The 20,009-nt window shown below is 48.2% G+C and overlaps 4 protein-coding genes across 5 annotated transcripts in view; 1 reads left to right on the top strand and 3 right to left on the bottom strand.

Moving 5' to 3' along the window:
* The window catches only part of LOC103354802 (calcineurin subunit B type 1), an 8,256-nt gene extending 2,939 nt beyond the window's left edge, over positions 1–5,317 (bottom strand). Inside the window, 5 exon segments of the mRNA XM_074465717.1 lie at positions 194–378; positions 2,166–2,225; positions 2,530–2,706; positions 4,518–4,600; positions 5,286–5,317. Coding sequence (XP_074321818.1) covers positions 194–378; positions 2,166–2,225; positions 2,530–2,706; positions 4,518–4,600; positions 5,286–5,317 — 537 coding nt within the window.
* Positions 5,318–5,971: 654 nt separating this feature from the next.
* Positions 5,972–10,063, bottom strand: cnrip1a (cannabinoid receptor interacting protein 1a). Its single transcript, XM_008278334.1, has 3 exons — positions 9,676–10,063; positions 8,026–8,170; positions 5,972–6,932 (listed from the first exon to the last, which is right to left on the bottom strand). The coding sequence occupies exons 1-3, from the start codon at positions 9,852–9,854 to the stop codon at positions 6,768–6,770; spliced, it is 489 nt and encodes a 162-aa protein (XP_008276556.1). The 5' UTR covers positions 9,855–10,063; the 3' UTR covers positions 5,972–6,767.
* Positions 10,064–10,613: 550 nt separating this feature from the next.
* On the bottom strand, positions 10,614–15,292 carry fbxo48 (F-box protein 48). Of its 2 annotated transcripts, none has more exons than XM_008278333.1 (3): positions 15,216–15,292; positions 12,893–13,190; positions 10,614–11,139 (listed from the first exon to the last, which is right to left on the bottom strand). In XM_008278333.1, exons 2-3 carry the CDS (start codon positions 13,178–13,180, stop codon positions 10,978–10,980), a joined length of 450 nt encoding a protein of 149 aa, XP_008276555.1. In that variant the 5' UTR covers positions 13,181–13,190; positions 15,216–15,292; the 3' UTR covers positions 10,614–10,977. The 2 variants fall into 2 exon arrangements, with proteins under 2 accessions (XP_008276555.1, XP_008276554.1); XM_008278332.1 differs by lacking the exon at positions 15,216–15,292 and adding an exon at positions 13,849–13,927.
* The window catches only part of aplf (aprataxin and PNKP like factor), a 15,129-nt gene continuing 10,338 nt past the window's right edge, over positions 15,219–20,009 (top strand). The window contains exons 1-6 of the mRNA XM_008278331.1: positions 15,219–15,311; positions 15,990–16,061; positions 18,095–18,258; positions 18,728–18,893; positions 19,598–19,727; positions 19,805–19,983. Of these exons, the coding sequence (XP_008276553.1) occupies positions 15,219–15,311; positions 15,990–16,061; positions 18,095–18,258; positions 18,728–18,893; positions 19,598–19,727; positions 19,805–19,983 (804 nt within the window). The remainder of the gene's footprint in view (positions 15,312–15,989; positions 16,062–18,094; positions 18,259–18,727; positions 18,894–19,597; positions 19,728–19,804; positions 19,984–20,009) is intronic.

The raw sequence follows: 20,009 nt of genomic DNA on the forward strand, positions 1-20,009 counted from the left end.
AAACAGATACACTGGACTGGTTTTAGGAACTGTAAAGCGTTTAGAGTGCGTCTTATCAGGATAATGGGATCAGACTCTGTATCACAGACATTAAATATTAAATGACTCAGTCGGAGGTAAACGTTCAGGACGTTCCTGCTGAACACTGTGGAAACACCGCCTGCACCAGGTCAGATTAAAAAAGGAAACTCACTGCACAGAACTCCTCGAAGGATATCCTGCCGTCTCCGTCTTTGTCTGCGTTAATGATGGATTTGTCGACGATCTGCTGCAGCTGCGTGTCCTTCAGGTTGCTCCCCACCATCATCTTCAGGACCTGGAACAGCTCCCCGTTGGAGATGTAGCCGTCTTTGTCCACGTCGTAGATCCTGAAGGCGACTGAGGTCAGAAGAACGACACAGAGGAATAAACACACTGTACAACCGCCACTCCCACCAAACAGCAAACAGCTTCTGATCAAAGCAAACTGCAGAACCAGACGAGGTCATCTGGAGACTCGCTGCTGCTCAAAGCATTTAGACAAGCTTCTTGAATCTTCTGACAAATTTCAATTCAGTTTTGAGTCATCTTAAAGGAATTCAAGTCATCTGGGACAAGTTTAGGTTTGTTGAAGCTTGTTTTGGTCTTTCAGTCATTGTGGACGAACCTGAGTCACTTCTGGGTGAATATTTATTCATTTCTGACAAATTCCAACTCAGCTTGGACAGTCTGAAGTCACTTTGGAGAAACTTCAAGTCATGTTCAAACTAGTCTTGGACCATATTTATGCAACGTTGGACACATTTTTAGTCATTATGGACAAGTTTCAGGTCATTTCTCTTCATAACTCACCGTTGTGTTTAAAAGACGAAACCAAAACATCTCCAACACGACCGACTCACCTGTTACAGCAGGCGAGTGACCAAGTCGGAGTTAAAAATCATTTTATTCTACATCTGATTTAGTTCATATTTTTATCTAAATCGTCAGAATAAAGTCTCTAATCTGATTCTGTTACAAACAAAACGGAGCTCCTGAACCTCCGTGCTGACTGTCTGTTGCAGCGACAAACGGTGTGAACTCTGGACCAGCAGAGGGGGTGTATTTGTCAGGCACAACATTTAAGAAGTTAAAACACAAACTAAGGAACACTTTTGTCATCTTCTGCATTCATCGATCAGCTGTTTTGTCTGTAAAATGTCTGAAAATGTGGATCCGAGTTTCCTCCAGTGTCCTGTTCAGTCCACAGATCTTCAGTTTACCTTCACAGAGGAAAGAAAACATTCACACTGAGGAGGCTGAAATCAGAGACGTCAGACTGTTTTCATTCATTCAGACTGGCTATTTGATGAATAGAATAGCTGACTAATCTGCTAACTGACAATCCAAATGAAGATGTGCACCAAAGCCTCCATTCCCCATCATTTTGTCCAAACACACTGCAGTTTGCTTTTGGTTTCAGTTTAAACTGAAACGCTTCAGTGGTCGTTAGAGAATAACCTCAGAGAGACGAACGGCTGAAATGGGAACTGAATCCTGCAGACGAGCTTCATGAGCGTTGATTCCCTGCAGAACACTGAACCACGCTGAGCTCAGCGATACATCCATCCATCATCTACACACCGCTTAATCCTCACCAGGGTCATGGGGGGCGGAGCCTATCCCAGCTGACTCAGGGTGAAGGCAGGTTCACCTGGACAGGTAACCAGTCTATCACAGGGCTACACTTAGAGACAGACAACCAAGCACACTCACATTCACACCTACGGACAATTTACAATCACCAATTAACCTCAGCATGTTTCTGGACTGTGGGAGGAAGCCGGAGAACCCGGAGAGAACCCACGCTGCACGGGGAGAACATGGAGACTCCACGCAGAAAGATCCCGGGTGTCCTCACCGGGACACCAACCAGCGACCTGCTAGCTGTGAGGCCACGGTGCTGCTCAGCGATACATATGGACTCAAAAGGCAAAGTGGGTTTTACGGCCAAACTGCTGACACACTGGACGGATTTCAAAATAAAGTGCTCGCTGAGGGATTCTAGTGCTTTTGCAGCCCGATAAAGAGTCTGTGTTTTCAGGTTGGTAAGCAAAAGCAGCGAGTCGTGCAGCAGCTGCCCCCTTGTGGACAGGTGGAGTGTTTACAGGTCAGCAGCAGCTGCTCAGTGACGATCAGACTCTTACAGCGTAGCTTCTGCTGCTTGTCGCCTTTAACGCTGAACTGTGCGACTCCTTCGATGAACTCTGTCAACACACAGAAACACAAAATGCAATCAAGTCGAAGGAAGTTTAATCACAAACGAGACTGAAGGACAAGAAGCTAACGTTTGTTTGTTGTGTGTCTATTTGTGGTGGTTTTGTGTCTCTTTGTGTCTCTTTGTGGTCGGTTGTCTCTCTTCATGAATGCTTTGTGTGTCTTTGTGTTCAGTAATCCATGCGCTGCTCTGTTTTCTAAATAACGATGTGAATCCGTCGTGTTACTCGCTGCTTCCTGTCCGTTGGTCTGACTGTGGTGCAGGTGTGTCACCTGTCAGCTGCTGCCGTTTACCTTTGAAGTCGACCTCCCCGTTTCCGTCGGTGTCGAATATGTCGATGACTCGCTGCACGAGGGGGTTCTGCTGGAGCTCGGGTAAGGACATGAACTCGTCCACGCTCAGCGAGCCCGAGTTATCCAGGTCGAGTTTCTTAAACCTCTTTCCCAGCCGCTTAATCTCATCAGCGTCGACTGAAATCACACACAGACACACAGCAGCTGCTCAGGCGGTTGTTTCGGCTCTCTCTAGTCTGCTTCCCACTTTCCCTTTTGTCTCTGCTGCTCTCATGCTCCGACTTCTTCTGCCTCGTCTGCTGCGCTTCTGTCTAATCCTGTCGTCCCTTTGTGTCTTTTCTCCCTGTTTGTGTTGTTTTGTGTATCTTAATGACAGCTGTTGTTTGTTTGTGCTCATTTCTTTTGGTGTGTGTGTCTGTGGAGGAGCAGTGTTTTGCTCCCACGCTGTACAGATCCACTTCCTACAGATTTTACACGGTTTACAGTTTCGCCGCCTTCCTGTCGTTTCTTTTCTGGGTCGAGTTTCCTGAATCTCTTTCCTGGCCTCCTAATCCCATCAGCGCCACTGAGCTCACACACAGACACACACAGTTTCCACAGCCAGCCGTGCAGGTAACGTCTACCTGTCCTGACCCGTCCCACCTGTTCTGCCTTCAGAAACCGTCCTCCCGCCAACACGCCCAAACTCACCGGGTCTGCGGCTGGTACCGGCCATGGCTGTGTGGAGCTGCAGCAGAGACGGTGAGCGCTGTGCCGCCGGACCTCCCGGTGCTCTGAGCCCTACCAGGTCACCTGACGCCTCTCTCAGCACCAATCGCTCCGCTGAGGACCACGACGGGAGGCGGAGCCGCTTCTCCTGTCGCATTAATTATTCAAAAATCTGAACCAGTGTTCGGCTTCAACCCTCTGAACCCGGAGCAGCGAGTTCTGCTGCGTGTCGTGTTCCTTCACTGAGCTTCATGTTCCTCTGCAGCTCTGAGGAACCAGAACCACATGGAGGAGGAGACAGGACTCAGGAGGACTCAGTGGGGTCACATTCAGTCAGTCTGCATCAACTTTAACTTGTTTTAACCAACGATTTAACAAAAGTTTTAATATTCTTTACAAACCTTAAATGATTTTTGATCAATTTTCTGAATGTTTTTGCACAATTTTGGACGATTCTGAGAAGGTCTTGAGTCCTTGTGGACGGTTTGCTGAACTTCCTGGACAGCGTTTGAGGAGAATTCTGGGTCATCTCTTGCTCTGTGGGACCTTGTTGTGAGTCATGTTGGAGAAACCTGTGGTCCACCTGCATCACTAGTCAGTCATCTGGACACGTTTTGAGTTGTTCTGGACGTTCTCTGTCATGTTGGACCCTCCAGCCTGCGCTCTGTGGGTCTCTGCTGGTTCTGGTTCTGTTGAACCAGGTTCACCCTCCACCGCGGCTCAGAGGTGTTTCCTTCCTTCTGACCGTGTGTTTTACTTGTAGGCTGAACAGCCTTGACTCACACCAGAACAACAACGATGAGTGGAACCAGTGGAACCAGTGGAACCAGTGGAACCAGTGTTAAAGCTGACAGCAGGAACATTTTATAAGAGTTTAACGGTGTTTGTGTTTTCTGAACAGGCGTAGACACAGTCAGCTATGATGCACGCTGCCGCTGTAACCGCTTCCACGCTGACTGAATGTCACCAGTTAGTCTGGTCACCAGTTCGTCTGGAACACGCCTCGCAGCGAGCAGCGCAGCCGCAGCAGCGACGTTTGATTTTACAGTAGAAACAAGCGGAGCAGCGGAGGGTGTTCAGCTGCTGAGAGACGTGTTTCAGGCGGGTCTGGCACCGAGCACCGGCGGTCGGACAGCGGAGCAGCAGAGCTCGTCTATGACCAGGAGGGTCACTGAGAACACCGCACTGGGTCTGCAGCAAGAGGCCTCTAGGCGGCTTTAGTGAGTGTTTCAGAGCTGCTGCAGGGACGTGGCAACGACTAGAAAGCCTCATCCTACTACAGTCTGATCAGCATAACTCTACATGGTCTGAATTACTCCGACACTGTCCTGGATAACCTGATCCCGTCCAAATGGACCCAAATCTGCATGTTGACGAGTCAGAATGTCAAAAACTGGACCCTTGTCCCTCCACGCACCAGATTCTGGTCTGCTTGTTTTACTTCTGCAGATACTGAACCAGTAACGTGGCTTCACAGCTGTTTGTTTGTTTGTTTGTTTGTTTGTTTTTTGAGGGTGAAAATATAGAAAGTGTCTGAAAACAGATCAAAGTTTCAGACCTGTGATGTTTCCAGAGCTTGGTCGGTGGAGGAGCTGCAGCGTGTCCTGTCCTAATGTGAGCATGAACACAGGAACACAGCTTCGTTACACGCAGGTTTATTCACAAACACACGTTACACTCCTCAGCTCAGCACCAAACAACAGCAACGGTCAGACACTTTGTGAAGAACAGAACAAACGGGTCGGATTTGGCAACAAGAGAATGAGGCCATGCAAAGGAGGAGAAACCGAAGAACAGCAGCGAAGCACCGAGCGTCAGCAGACGGAGGCCTCAAGGCTCCTCCGCCGCTGGAAATAGTCCCTGTTTCCTGGTTGGTTCAGTGTGAACTGAAGGACACACAAACTGAAAGCGAACATTGATTTCAGGTTTGATAAAAAAAAAACACGATTCTGCTACTAAACTCAGAAGTTGTGCTGCTGAGAACGTGAGAACAACATGTCCGTCAGCGGCGGTCGGTGTTGGGATGAGAGTTTTCCTGTGAAAGACACACAGCAGAGACCAGGATGAGGAAGTCCTCCATCCTGGTCTCGTCCGGTCAAGGCTTCTTCTGACTCACTGAAACACATTTCAAGTCTGTGCGTCCAGTTCGGGGTTTTTGCTGAAACACAACGAAGCTTTGAGGAGAAAACCTCTCAGCTGGGCTTCAAACACGTTATTTATTGAACAGTGACCAATATTAGCCCCTAAATATAAGCCAGAAACCCTCAAAACAGAAACATCCTCCGATCTGCAGCTTTCTGACGGTGCCTGAACGCATCATGTGTGTGACGCGGTTCAATCAGGAAAAAGAACCGGATCTGAGCTCAGAATCAGCAGATTTCATCAAACCGCTTTTTTCTGCACGTCCATCCATCATCTCTACACCTTAACCCTCACTAGGGGGCGGAGCCTATCCCAGCTGACTCAGGGTGAAGGCAGGTTCACCTGGACAGGTAACCAGTCTATCACAGGGCTACACTTAGAGACAGACAACCAAGCACACTCACATTCACACCTACGGACAATTTACAATCACCAATTAACCTCAGCATGTTTCTGGACTGTGGGAGGAAGCCGGAGAACCCGGAGAGAACCCACGCTGCACGGGGAGAACATGGAGACTCCACGCAGGAAGATCCCGGGTGTCCTCACCGGGACACCAACCGGAGACCTTCTAGCTGTGAGGCCACGGTGCTAACCACTGATCCACCTGGTTGGAACCAGATTTTAGAAAAAGAACAAAACCTCTGAGCTGCTCGGCGCCACAGAAGCCACGAATGAGCTGAACTGCCGGCAGCGTCGGGTTGAACATCCAGAGCAGGTGCAGACAGCATGTCTTCTGGACTGTTGCTACCAGTTTAGTTCTGTTTTGTGAAATAAACAGTGAATAAACAATAAGTGGAGTAAACACGTGTTGCGTTGCTGCAGTGAGGAGTGAGGACACACGAGGACATCAGAGCTGCTGGTTTCACACCAACAGCAGGAAACAAACATTTAAATCCCTTCGTCTGATTTGACATGTTTGATAATAACTAAGCTTGTAGTCCGTCACGCTGCTGGTCTGGCTCTGCTTCTGTTCCAGGTTTTTATAAGTTCTCACCAAATCGGTTTTATATTGAAACTCTACTTTTGTACTTTTCATAATAAAAGCTCAGATCAGCTTTGGTCTGGACTCGACACACAGACTTGAAATGAGCTTCAGCTGAGCTCAGAAACCTGTTGGAGCTCTGCTTTAAAGCTGCAACCTTTCAGACTCTTACATTATAATATCTGAGGAAGACTGGAACCAGATGATGACTTTTTAGACCCTGAAGCCTTTAAACTGTTTCCGTCTTCTGCCTGCAGAGGCTCAGACATCCTCAGCAGGAGCTGGTGAGTGAGCAGCTTTAAAGCAGAAACCTTCAAGAAGCCGAACAGCAAACATCTTGTTTCTGTGGAGGTGAAGCCGCCGAGCGCTGCTGTCTGAAGCCGGCGGCGGCGGCGGCGGCTGCTCAGTTGAACGCCTCCTTGTTGATCCACATCAGGGTTCGCGTCTCGTTGGGTTTGCATTCGTACTCGATGTTGCTGAACTTGTTGCCGAACTGGCAGTGCTCCCTCTTGTAGTAGTTGTAGTACTTGGCCTGCCACACCGTCTCGAACGTTCCCGCCTTGTTGAACTGCACAGGGAGGGAAACCGCATCAACACCACAGTTTGGATTCATACCTGGAACTTCAGACTTCCTGCACAGCTGCTCTAACCCTCTGATCCTGACACGAGTCAGTCTTTAACCCTCTGGAGGGGTTCTGGGGCAAATGCATGGAGAAGGGTTCTGGAGCTAAAACAGAGACGGGACTAGAACTCATAGAAAAAAATGAATCTGAAGATTGTTTCAGTGACAGCTAATCGTGTGTCTGTTTTAGGTGTGTCAGGGTGGGCATTAGGGGTCAAAGTGGCTGAAGAGGCATCATCCAGCGGGTCATGGTGGTGACCCTGCTGGGAGCGATGACACAAGGGCTTCAACTACCAGGAGAAGAGAGATTAAATGAGTTTATGGTAGTTAAACTGGCTCAGGAGGGATCACTCAGGACAGGGATGGCAGGGGGCTCAGGTATTCATGGTACATTAGAGACGTAGATTTACCGTCTAGCTGATTATTATCTTCATGTATTTACACAGAACTTTACATTTGTTGCTGAAACAGGATCTCCACCTAATTATAACGAATCGGGTCTGATTTCATGTTATCGTACGTTAGATGTGTGAATTCACTACCTGCTTCCTGGGGAGAGATCTTAGGACTGGTAGGTAAAGATCTCTAAGATCTCTGCCCAGGAAGATGAAGCCACATCCGCACCTAGCCACAGAGACCCTAACGAACCCCACTGTGTCAGGGGGAGCACTAACGACCCACATAACGAGGGGGAGGAGCAACAAACCCCCAATTAAAACCTAAACTCAGGTGTTAATGTCTCCTTCAGGATATCAGGATGTGGAACTCCCAACTAGTCAGTCAGAGCTGATGAAGCTTCTTGGATGAAGGTGGAACGTCTTCAAGGAACTCAAGCAGGTCCAGCTGCTACCATTAATCTACCAGAAGAACCCTGAGCTGGAGGACTGAGGATCTTCACAGACATCATGTTACAGATTTTGTTTTTTTTACAGTGTTCTAAATGAAACAGTAAAGCAGGACGCTGCTGTGAGAGTGAAGGTCTAAAGCCCCCGATGCTAACACCCCACGTGTCTGGACCGTGTCTGGGCCCACGTCTCACCTCGATGCTGACCTGCACCGGCTGCCGGTCGCCGCTCTTGGTGTGCGGGACGCCTTCGGTGTCGTAGAGGCCGTGATAAACCACCGACTCGGCGTCTCTGGACTGCTGCTCCAGAGGAAAGACGATGCCGCCGATGTTCATGTTGCTGCAGGACGAAGGAAAAACCGTGAGTGCGCTGAAAACAGACGTTCCCACAACGCTGCATAACGTTTCCTACGAGTTCTAACCGTAGTGAAGGAACACATTCTAATCCAACGTCTAAGGAACCCTTTAAAAACGTTTCCAGTAATGTTCCTGTAAGTTAACATAACGTCAGAACACAGGTGATGTTCTACGGTGACCGAGGAGGAACGTTCTCAGACCAACATCCAGAAAACGTTTTCCAGATGTTATCGAGGCCGCGGGGGATTTCTCTACAACACTGACCAAAGGTGGGACATTCTACCTGCAATGTTCTCAGGACGTTGTGGAGAACACATTACACAATGCTCTTCTATGGAATGCTTTCACAATGTTCTCAACGTAACATTCAGAAAACGTTTTCCAGATGTTATCGAGGCCTCTGATGACGCAGCGTTTTTTCCGTACCGTTCCTGTCGTGTGATGTATCAAACACGTGCCGAAAACAAAACGAATGCCTGAAAATGAGGGAAAACCGCTGTTTCTCCAACATGGTGGACTTCCTGTTGGGAAACCGCTAGCGGACTTTTTTGTGCGTCCCGGCGTGCTACACGTGCCCGCCGCATTTCGTAGCTGTAGGTGAAACGGTCGTCTGACGGGACTCCGCTGAACGCCGGAAGAACAGCGAAAATGCAAATATTGGCTTTTTATGCAAATTGGGCGGGCCGCCATTTCCACGCCGTCGACTTTTGCGGCGCGTTTTAACAACGTTTAATCACCACGTCCTGTCGCTTGTGCCGGCCAGATTCAGGTGTGTACGACGCAGCGCTAGGAGGAGAGAGGTTTTGAAAAAGGCCGAAAATGAGCAAAAATCGGCCGTAATGCTCACAGTTGTTTCAAAATGGCGGACGTCCTGTTGGGTTTAGGACTTGGCACTAATTGACTTTTTTGTGCGTCCCGACCTGCTACACATGCCCAGCGAATTTCGTAGCCGTAGGTGAAACGAGCTTCCGACGGGACTCGGCTGGATGTTCTAGGGGGCGCTGTGGAGCCATTTTGCCCGAATCTTTTGAAATATCCATTTTTCGCCACAAGTGACGTTTGTGCACATTTTGGTGACTTCTGGCGCATATGCAGCCCATCAAACCCTGACCCTCAAAATCGCCTTTGTTTTTGGCAAACAGGAAGTGAGACGTCACAGCGGCTGGTTCCGACAGCGGCTGGTTCCGACAGCGGCCTCTATGGGTTGTTGTTCTGTTCGACCCTGATGAGGAGGACGGAACACATCACTGATGTTTTACACTGAAGCCGAACGCGGGACCGTGGAGCTGGGCCGGCGGACGCAGCGGTGCTGAGGAGACGCTGGCGGCGGCTCGGGATGCTCCGCAGCGGCAGCACCGACACCGGATCCCCGCTGCGGTGCTGCTGCAGCTCCGCCCTGAGCCCGGTTACACTCGACGCGGCACCGAGACGACACAAAGCGCAGAATGCTGCAGCGAAGAGCCGCGAGCTGGCGGATCCGCTCCTTACGTGGCCTCCACGGTACCGGGCCTCAGCACCACCTCGATCCTGTACTTGGAGCCGGTGAGCAGCTTGATGGTTCGGCTCTGGCCGAAGCGGGTTCCGTCCACCTTGAAGAACACGGGCCCGTCGTTGGGTTGGATCCGCAGGGCGATGGCCACGGTGATGATCGGCGGGACGTCGTCCATGTCCGGGCTGAGCAGGTGTCGGTGTCGGTGTCGGTGCTGAGGATGCTGAGGAGCTGCGCCCCCAGCGGCCGCTGCGGGAACAGCAGCCGCCTGCACCACAGCCAGAACCAGCTCGCCGGTACCAGCTCCCCGGTACCAGCTGTAAGGACGTCACAATCCCCCCATTCTTCTTCTGCTGGTATTATTGTGTCTCTCGTTACTTGTACTTTGTGTTGTGTTCTTGTTTATTTGTTTTTAACCTTTTCTGTGTATTTTTTGTATGTTCTCATAGAATTATTGATTCCGTGCGCTGTGATCAAACCATTTCCCATGTGGGTCATTAAAGTTGAGCTAAGTTCTTTCACAACTTTTGACTCTTGAATTACTTTTTTTTTTTTCTTTCTGTTTTTAAAAAATTCTCACATCTTTGCTGTTATTTGAAATGATGTTTATTAAAGATTGAAAAATAAATTGTTGGATTATTTTACTGATGTTCCCTGTTTTGTTTAATTACTCATAATGTGTAGCAAAGTCACAGAAAAAAAGCATTTATCTACATGCTGGGAAAAATAAACTGTCCCAAAGTGAACACTGTCCACATTAAAACAAACCTGCAGTGTTTGTTCCATATGCTGACCAATAGGCCTCCATCGTCCTTAAAACGCCAGAAAATGGTGCAAAATGTGGATCAGAGTTTCCTCCTGTTCGGTCCAGTCAGACGATCGGTTTTCTGTCACAGAGGACAGAAACCAGAAAACATCCACTGGAGAAGCTGAACTCTACAGCTGAGACTGTTTTATTAGAAATTTCTCAAACTAAGTGATGCTCAGAACAGCTGAATGTTAATTAACAGTTAATAACGACTCGCTGCAGCCCTCCATGTGAAAACACTCAATAAGAGAAACAGCATGAAAGGATTCTGACAATAAAACTGCAGCTGAGCCTCAAACAGGAGCTTTATTGCATCTCAGCCACATTTACATCAAACATTTCATTCATTCATTTCATCTTGCACGATCCTGTGTTTCTTCATAAAAATGAACTATGTACACTTGGTAGAGTTTATGCTCCTGCCACACACAGTATAAAATTATATATTAGAGTTAAAACTGATCTCTCAGAAGTGCTCGGGGTGTCCTCAGAATCATCTGTCCAGCTCGGCCTGCAGAATCTCTCCCCACGTCTCGGCGTCCAGCGGCGTCATGGTCCTGCCGCTCAGCTCGTCGGCCGACCTCAGCCGGCTGAACCGTCCTCGCAGCCAGTCGCTCTTCAGGCAGCTGCGGCTGTAGTTCCTGACCAGGGTGACCTGCAGGAGGAGGCGGTTCACAGCAAACTGCATCAGACATCAGTCGGCTCCCCTGAACGCCCACAACCCGCTGATCCGTTACCTGCAGTCACTTCAGTGTATTAAGAGAAACCTTACGCTCATACGATGAACACTTCCAGAGCTAAAGGCCCTCCAGAGGCTCAGAGGCCCTCCTACAGACTCATCCTCTGCTCTGACAAGCTGCTGCAGGTCTAAACAGTTTCCATCCACTTGTAAAGTCCATGTTTGTCATGACTGTCTGGTTCCCAGTGACTCCTAAACTCTGAACCCTTGTCACAAATATACAATCCTGTGTTCTGGTTCTGGTTCTTTCATAGACTTATTGAAGGTCTTCTGGAAACATGATGAAACCAGCTGGATCATAGATGTACACACAGCAACTGGAACCATCAGTTCTAGTGATGGACAAAGTGGTGTTGATCTAATGTTCTTAGCTTCATGGCCTCCTAACGTCTCCTGAGTGGTTCTGATCAACTCCAGCTGCTGACTCCTCTGATCCAGTTTCAACAGAACCATCTGATCCACTCATTAGACTCAGACACTACAGTGGGAAAGTCTGAGGAGCTCAGCAAAGATCTGGAGAAGAACATCAGTGACTAGAACCAGTCAGAAAGCCACCTGGAGCCATTTCAGAGCAGCTTCAGATCCAGAACCATCAGTGTGTCGGCATAAAGTTCATGGTCCAGTTGTGTTACTGCCACCATCAGGAAGGAAACACAAACTAGCAGCTGCTGCTGAGAGACGACTGGTCAGGATGGTCAAGAGTCAACCAGGAACCAGCAGGAAGCAGCTCTGGATGGACCAGAAGCTGCTGGAACACAGCTGTCAGTGTCCACAGGGTCTGACATCAACATGAGCTGAGAGGCTGATGGAGAAGGAAGTTCTTCCTCTAGAAGCAGAACCTTAAAGCTCCACTGATCACATGGACAAAGAAAAGGCCTTCTGGAGGAAAGTTCTGGTCAGATGGAACAAACACTGAGCAGAACCATGTCTGGAGGAGAGAAGGTGAGGCCTTTAACCCCAAGAACACCAAACCTACCATCAGGCATGGAGGTGGCAGCATCATGGTCTGGTTCTGTTCTGCTGCCAGTGGACCTGGAGCTTTACACAAAGTCAGTGGAACCATGAAGAAGGAGGATCACCTCCAGGTTGTTCAGCAGAACCTGAAACCATCAGCAGAAGGTTGATCTTGGACACAGTTGGATGTTCCAACGAGACAATGAGCCCAAACACACATCAAAGTGGTGAAGAAATGGTTCCATCAGGCTGGAATGAAGGTTCTAGACTGGTCTCCCCAAAGTCCTGACTGGAACCATCCAGAACCTGTGGACTGATGAAGGAACAAGTCTGAGTCAGAAAGACGACAAGTTTAGTTGAACTGCAGCGGTTCTGTCCAGAGGAGTCAGAGATGGACCAGAAGCTGGTGGACGGAACCAGAAGAACCCGACTGAGGAGAACATGGAAGTTGAACCAGATATTAACGTTTCTGTAGGTTTATTTATAGACAGCAGGTTTAGTCGTGTTTCCAGAAGAGCTTTAATAAATCTATGAAAGAACCAAACTGCAGGATCGTCTCTGACAGAGGTTCATGTTTCAGTGGTTCCATCAGAGAACATTCAGCGTTCTAGGACTCGTTGGAGACTAAAGACTGGATGATGAACATGGACCTTACAGGAGTCCTACACAGCTGTGTGTCTGCAGCAGAGTGGTGGAGGTGCTGTGACTCCTCTACCTTCCAGGACAGTCCGTCCCTGCGGTCTCCGTCCACCTCCCTCCAGCAGACGGCTCGGACCAGCAGACACTGCCTCCTCCACAGCTGCTCGCTCTGCTCGATGATGTGATGCCAAAGTCTGCAGGTTCTGGAGGCGCTGCACAGACTCTCTGCGTCCAGCTCGCTGAAGATCCTCACGCTCATCTCCGTCGGCAGCGTCTCCACAAAGTTGTGAGGACGGCTTCCGGCGCCCGGCGTCACGGCGGGTCGTCCTTCACGGAGGAGAAACCTGGAAGGTTCATGCTGCATATCGGAGCAGCTGAGAAAACAGGAAGTCGAATCAGAGGAAACGTTACACAGTCTGGTATCGCCTCAGCAGCCAACGCCAACCTTCAGGGAACATCTGGTTTACCTACAGGGGCTTCATCTCAGGAAGCAAAGTTTTAACCTCATACTATGAATATTTCAGAGGTCCAGTTCCTTCAGCTGATAGACACGGGACCTGTTAGCAACGACACGCACAAGGACCAGACAGACACGGAAAGGTACTGACAAGAGACATAAAGAGACAGAACTGACCAGAAAAGGACGCACAGTAAAAACAACCAGACACAAAATGACCACAAAGAGGCACAAAACGACCAGAAAGTGACAAAAACAACACAAAAATCATTACAAAGAGGCACAAAACGACCACAGTAATACACGGAATGACACAAAGAGACGCTTCGGCTCCTCCTCGCCTACAAACAGCCGCTGAACTGTGTTTTCTGGATCTGAGTCTCTTGATGAAACACGTTCTGCTCGCCTCCGCCCCGCTAGCAGCGGCTCGGCTAGCTCGCTAGCAGCAGCGGCCGGAAAACGCTCCGGTTTCACACCAAGCGTAGTTTTTACCGGATAAAGTGTGACGGTGAATGTGCGCCGGTGGTTTGGAGGACAAGGCGGCGGAGTGTGCGGTGTGAATATCGGCGTCTTACCGTCGGTTGGTCGCTCCGGTTCCCGACAGCTGACTGTTTAAATGTCCCAACGGCTGTGTTTACACACACGGCGTCACGTGGTTTCACTGACATGCGCACAAGGCCCACACGACCGTTAAATTAATGTTTAAAAACATATACATTAAAGTTTCCTTTACATTACAGGTATTTGATTTATTTTTGCACTGAGACATTCAAAGTGTTGTTTGATCACGTACATATCGTACAGAAGCTACTGTGGATTTTTCACATTTTTGTTTTAAAAAAAAACAAACAAAAAACCCATCGAGACCAGGCCAGACTCCATGCAATAATCTGCCAATTTAAAGCGAAATCCAAAAGTTGAGACGTGATTAAATAATAAAATACAAAACACAACATATTTTCTGAATTAATTTAAAGCCTTCATCGATTCGGCTCGACGTTTTAGGAAATTATCGATTTTGTCTCTGTTTTATTTATCTATTTATTTATGTTTTTTTTTTAATTTTTATAAAATATACACAGATCTAGATTTTAAGGCGTAACACAAATGTCGTCCAGAGAAGTCTGCTGTAATATTTGCATTTCTGTTTTGTATGAATATTAATCTTTTTATGTTCCTTTTCGGGGCCATGATAGATTCCATTCACTGATGCATCAATCCGGTGCCAAATCTTTAATATGAAACGCGACTGAAATTATGAAATATAAAACTCAGTCTATTTACTCAATCATTTGAGGCGCTTCTTCAGTTTGGTGGAACTTTGCATGAAATTCTCAGTTTTTTTTATTTTTTATTTTTTAAGAAAAATATAAATAATCCGGACTTTGGTTGACGGAAACGGACAGAGAACAACAAACCACAAGCAGAAAGACAAGCGAAGTGACTAAACCGACCCACGAAGACAAAGTGATGCACAGTGACTTAAAATAAAGCACTCATTGTGCTACAAGTACGCCGAACGTAAGATCAGTCTCTCTTTAATTATAAATCCATCTAGATTTATTTAATAAGCCAGAATAAGTTGCAATTATACCAGAACATTTATAAAAATAGCTGCATTCAGGACGGAGTTCCGTATGAAGCCTACTGCGCAGACTCCGCTGCATCCCGGAAGTGTCGAATCGTGGTAGCAGAAGTTGTGTTTGTTTTCTGTCCTGTTTACTTTCATACAAAACCGACCTGTTGCCCCCCAGCAGGCAGGCAGGGGGCAGTTTACCACCGCTCGGCTCGTCCTGGACCCGTCCCCGGGGTAACAGAACTTCCGGCTTCGGGAAGACAGAGAAGCTCATTTTAAACCGGTAGATTCAGCTCGACGTTGCCAGAACGACCTGAACCGAACCAGAGTGCTTCCAGTCCGGCGGGTGCAGCCCCCCAGTCTCACCTGATGTCCGGCTTCGACCTGGTCCCGGTGGACGGCGGGGATCCCGTCCACCTGCCGCCGGGGGAGACGGTTCTGGGCCGCGGTCCATTTCTGGGAGTGAGTCCTGCAGCAACCGCGGTGCACTTCACTGAGAGCAGCGTCCCTCCCTTAATCTGTTACCGATCGCCAATAACTGATCAGATACGTGCAGCCGAGCACGAGCTCAGTAAATTCAGGTCTAACACTAGAAGTCTGTTTGGCAGACATCAGACCCAGACGGTTCCGCTGAGTGTGGGACTGGAAATGGCTAAATTCTGAGTTAAGTCTGGTACTGATGATATATGTGGAGCAGCATGAGTTTGTATTTAGCAAAAAGTAACCTCACACACACACACACACACACACACACACACACACACACACTTCACCTAAATGAGGTTTAGTCTAAAAACTAAAATAAAAGCCTTGACAGAAAAAAATAAGGATTTCACCTGAATGAAGCCTCCTGTAAAACTGGAGATGTTTTGAATGGAGTCTGGTTCTGTGGATGGTTGTGCAGGGTACAGTTTGGGGGACATTGTGATTTGAGTTGACTGATTTTATAGTTTAGTAAAACTTTCCTGAGGCTCCAGCGTGATTGAGATCCTGCTGGTGTGTCACAGAAAACTTGTTGAACAGTTTTGTACATGTTTAGATTTACATTTAAAATATTATGTCCTAACATGTGATTTTTTTTACACGTTTATCAGTTTATTTGTGAGAATAATTAAATGAGCTTCATGTGTGTCGCCTCAGGTCAGCGATAAAAGAGTTTCCAGACACCACGGGCTGCTGGAGAACCTGAACGGACAGCTGAGGCTCAAACCGGTACGTTCGGCTTTTCAAACGCTTCTCGCTGTAAAAGAAGATTTAAATGTTCACACCAGGCTCATTTCTCATCTTGTGTGTGTTTTGCTGGTTTTCTCTCCTGTGTTTTTGTCTGTATCTGAGTTTGTGATGACTGTGCTCTGATCTGGAGCTTTTCCATTGGAGCTGATGGTTAGTTTGAGGAAAGTTCTTTCTCTTTCTGGCTGTGGCTTGAAACTCGAACAGAACAACAGCAGCTCTGTTTCCGTCGTAGTTTACAGCAAACTGTGCTGAAGTCAATCTGCTGTGAGTGACGGCTGAACTGCAGCAGATCTTTTGGGAAATTATGAGAAAAGTTTCCAGAAAATTTGCTGCGAATTTCAGGATGTATGAAACCCTGTTCCTGTTTAGATGTGCAGGAATCAAAGCTGAGCAGCAGCTTTCAGGTTTACGGCTGGAAGGAGAGAAAGCTCAGAAATGAGAATCATGAGACGTCTCCACGGGTCCTAAAGTATACGTGACAGGTCAGATCGTTATCAGCGGGGTTAAAGACATTAATCAGCATTTGTTTGATTGACTTAAAGGTCCTTTCATGCATCAAATTGTCATTTCAGAAGAATAATGAACGTTTCACAGCTTCTCATCCGTTTCCAGTCAGATTTGGGATCAATGACGCAGCCCGTTGATCTCACACAGCTTCACATCATTTCTCTCAGATCAGCCAGAGGCTCTGCGGCGCCCCCATGAGTTCACCGTCATTCCCGCCTCATTAGAGGTCTGTCCGGTTTGTCTTGGCAGTCAGAACCGTGCGCTGACAGTTTCTTCCTGCAGGGCGTCACAACGTGAAGGAAAATCATCCTCAGGTATCGACGGTCGAGTCTGCTGCCGTCTTTACCAGAGATGGTTTGGATGGAGAGGACCTGTGATGTTGAACGTGAAGAGAAGTGAGTGAAGTGGTGCCTCAGAGGTTTAACTGATGCTGCAGTAACAGCGGAGGTCAGCTGCTCCTGTTCAGCATCACATCAATGGAATGATTCTGAACTGAGTCACCTCAGTGACTGCACTGCTTTTCTCAATGCAACTAAGCTGTGGTTCCATCAGTCCACCTGCATGAACATGGTTCTACAACGAGCTGAGAGCAGCAGAACCTTCTCAGTTCTGGACCTCTGGACTGTGTCTATCTATGTCTGCATCATGGCTCCACATGGAGAAGACCTGAACAGAGGAGGAGAAACATCTGACTGAGAGACTGGACAAAGATGGAAAAGGATCCAGAAGATCAGTGAGCAGCTAGAACCCAGTGCAGCCCAGTGTGAGCAGGAACCAGGAGGTCCAGAAGGAGCCACAGCAGCACTGATCAGGGCTGCAGTGGTCGTCCTCCTACAACGACTCCACGGACAGTCAACTACTGTCACTATGGAGCTGTGGACACCAGACAAAGGCAGCTGCTTCAGACTTGGCACAGGGCTGATCAATGGAGACCAGAGTTAGTGTGAAGCTCACACAGTGTGAAGGACACTTCAGAACATCAGCCTCTATGGACGGAGGAGCAGAACTAAACCTGGCTGCTGCTCACAGCTAAACTTCCACATCAAAGTTCACCAGAGAACATGAACAGAAGCCTGATGGATGCTGGAGAACATCCTCTGGTCAGATGGAGATCAATGTGTTGGGCTCACATGGAGTCCAGATGTTTGGTGTGAACCTGACCAGGACCACCACAGTGGATCATGGTCCTGACAGTGAAGCACGGAGGTGGCAGCATCATGATGTGGGGCTGCATGAGGGCAGAAGGTGTTGATGACGTTTCTAGAAGCTCCATGAATGTCTGAGGATGAACCAAAAAATGAAATGACCAAAAAGAGACAAAACAAAGCAACAACCATAAAGAGACACCAAATGACCACAACTAGACATAAAACAGCCGCATTAAGGCACAAAATGACCACAGTGGTCATGATAACATGTAGAGCCGGTTGGTCTTTAGGTGACACCACAACCTTCTGCTGCTGCCGTCTCTCTGACTTTTACCTTCCTGTGGCTTTGGTCTGCAGATCCACCTGAACCCCTGCTTCGTTCAGTCGTCCCTGAGCGACGAGCCTCGGCCTCTGCAGAAAGACTCGTGGCACCTCCTCCATCATGGAGACTTGTTCTCCCTGCTGCCGGGTCGGTTGGTCTACGAGGTGGTGGCGGTGGGCGGAGAGGAGGGCACTCCCAGGTACTCACAGCCCCAAATGTGCTGCTTTCCATGTTAACGCTGTGCATCAAGATCAAGAGATGAGTCTCACTCACGACGTCTCCATGAATATTTTAATGAAGGTGGACGAGGCCGTCCGTCTAATTAGTGTCCTGCCTTTTATCTCTGCAGACAGCACCGCGTGGGCGTCAGTGCTACCTGATGGCCCAATTAAAGGCCAGCATTAGGCAGAATGTGGGTTTTGTCGGGGTCGGTCATCTTTTATCTCCGAGTTGCTGTTCTCTGCATTAGCCTGATGCTTGTTTGAAGTTTAGATCAAACGGGCCGGTGAGGACACTCGAACAAATGTTCCCACTGTTCAAACCAGCTGAAGCTCATGTAAAATTCATTGTCACATTCCAGCGGCAGCATTCAGGCCTCACAGGAAAGTCTGAGATGAAGCAAAGCGAACTTTGAGAAGCTTCAGAGTTCTACATGTTGTTTCCTGCAGAAACAGCCAGATGTTTGAAGAAGAGGAGCTCCAGGTTTCTCCAGATGTTGAAGCACCTCCTGCTGCTGGACAGGACCAGAACCAGAGTCCACCTCAGGAGGTTCTGGCGCCAGCAGCTCCATCGAACAGGGAGGAGGCCGACTGTCCCCGCAGCAGTCTGAAACAGGTTTGCTGAACTTTAATGTGTTGGGCTCACATGGAGTCCAGATGTTTGGTGTGACTCTGACCAGGACCACCACAGTGGATGCATGGTCCTGACAGTGAAGCACGGAGGTGGCAGCATCATGATGTGGAGCTGCATGAGGGCAGAAGGTGTTGATGACGTTTGCAGACCAGAAAGAGACAGAAAACCACCATAAAACATTTAAAACAGTACAGAAAGATGCACAATGACCCTTCTTCTTTATTTTATTTGACCTGTTTGTTTTGTTTTTATCCTCTTAAATCTTAAATGTAGCTCTTTGAGATTTCATTGAAATGAAAAGATCATTACAAATAAATATTGTTTATATTACTACCCAAAATGAGATGAGATTGTGAGGTGGAAAAACACACGACCTGAGAAATCAACTGCTACCATCATTGAAACGTGAGGTTTTCGGTCAGTAGACGAGCTGTTGCAGCTTTAACACTTTGTTTCATCCACTTGCAGATTTCACATTTGAACAATCTTTCTACTTTGAAGGATTTTTGTTTGGACGAATACAAACAAATTAAGCTCTGAGAAATTAAATTAAATCTTTGAGATTGAATTTACTGTTCAAACACAAGAATAAGCACGAGTTGGATCAGCGGAGATGAGCAGCCAATCACGGGCTGGAACAAACACGCAGCCAATCGTGAAGCAGCTTTCTCTTTTGTGGCCTGCAGGGAGACTCGGCTCGACTCGTGGAGGATGACCTGAGAGACGTCGCTCCGTCTGTAACCAGGAGAAGAGTTTTACCTGCGTGGATGATGGCGGCTGTAGCAGCGCCGAAGCCTTCGTCCTCCAGCCTGAAAGGTAGCGTCTGCAGTTCCCGCCTCTGCCTGTGGAGGGCAGCGTTTGGTTCCTTGGTCAACATGTTTCTCTGTGTTCAGCTCCATCAGTCGCAAAAGGAGGCAAATCACCTGCAGTGTCAGTCAGGGCTGCAGCAAAGGCCACGCCCACTGCAACATCCTCACCTGTGGGGGCGGAGCTTAGCGAGGAGGAAGAGGAAAGACCGAGGAAGAGGAGGAGGAAGACGAGCAACAAAGAGGAAAAGCCTCAGACTGAAAAGGTTGAGCTGTATTCTGTTGTTTGTGT

The sequence above is a fragment of the Stegastes partitus genome, unplaced genomic scaffold (assembly GCF_000690725.1).
Source record: "Stegastes partitus isolate 25-593 unplaced genomic scaffold, Stegastes_partitus-1.0.2 Scaffold120, whole genome shotgun sequence".
NCBI classification, from domain to species: Eukaryota; Metazoa; Chordata; class Actinopteri; family Pomacentridae; genus Stegastes; species Stegastes partitus.

What these genes read in the sequence shown, in the direction of transcription:
- cnrip1a (XM_008278334.1), bottom strand. Translation starts at nt 9,854, where the DNA reads ATGGACGACGTCCCGCCGATCATCACCGTGGCCATCGCCCTGCGGATC. An exon ending in CCCGGTACCGTGGAGGCCAC is followed by an intron (nt 8,171 to 9,675) that starts GTAAGGAGCGGA and finishes TTCGTCCTGCAG; the next exon opens with CAACATGAACATCGGCGGCA. An exon ending in CGGTGCAGGTCAGCATCGAG is followed by an intron (nt 6,933 to 8,025) that starts GTGAGACGTGGG and finishes CTCCCTGTGCAG; the next exon opens with TTCAACAAGGCGGGAACGTT.
- fbxo48 (XM_008278333.1), bottom strand. Translation starts at nt 13,180, where the DNA reads ATGCAGCATGAACCTTCCAGGTTTCTCCTCCGTGAAGGACGACCCGCC. An exon ending in GGGACGGACTGTCCTGGAAG is followed by an intron (nt 11,140 to 12,892) that starts GTAGAGGAGTCA and finishes CTCCTCCTGCAG; the next exon opens with GTCACCCTGGTCAGGAACTA.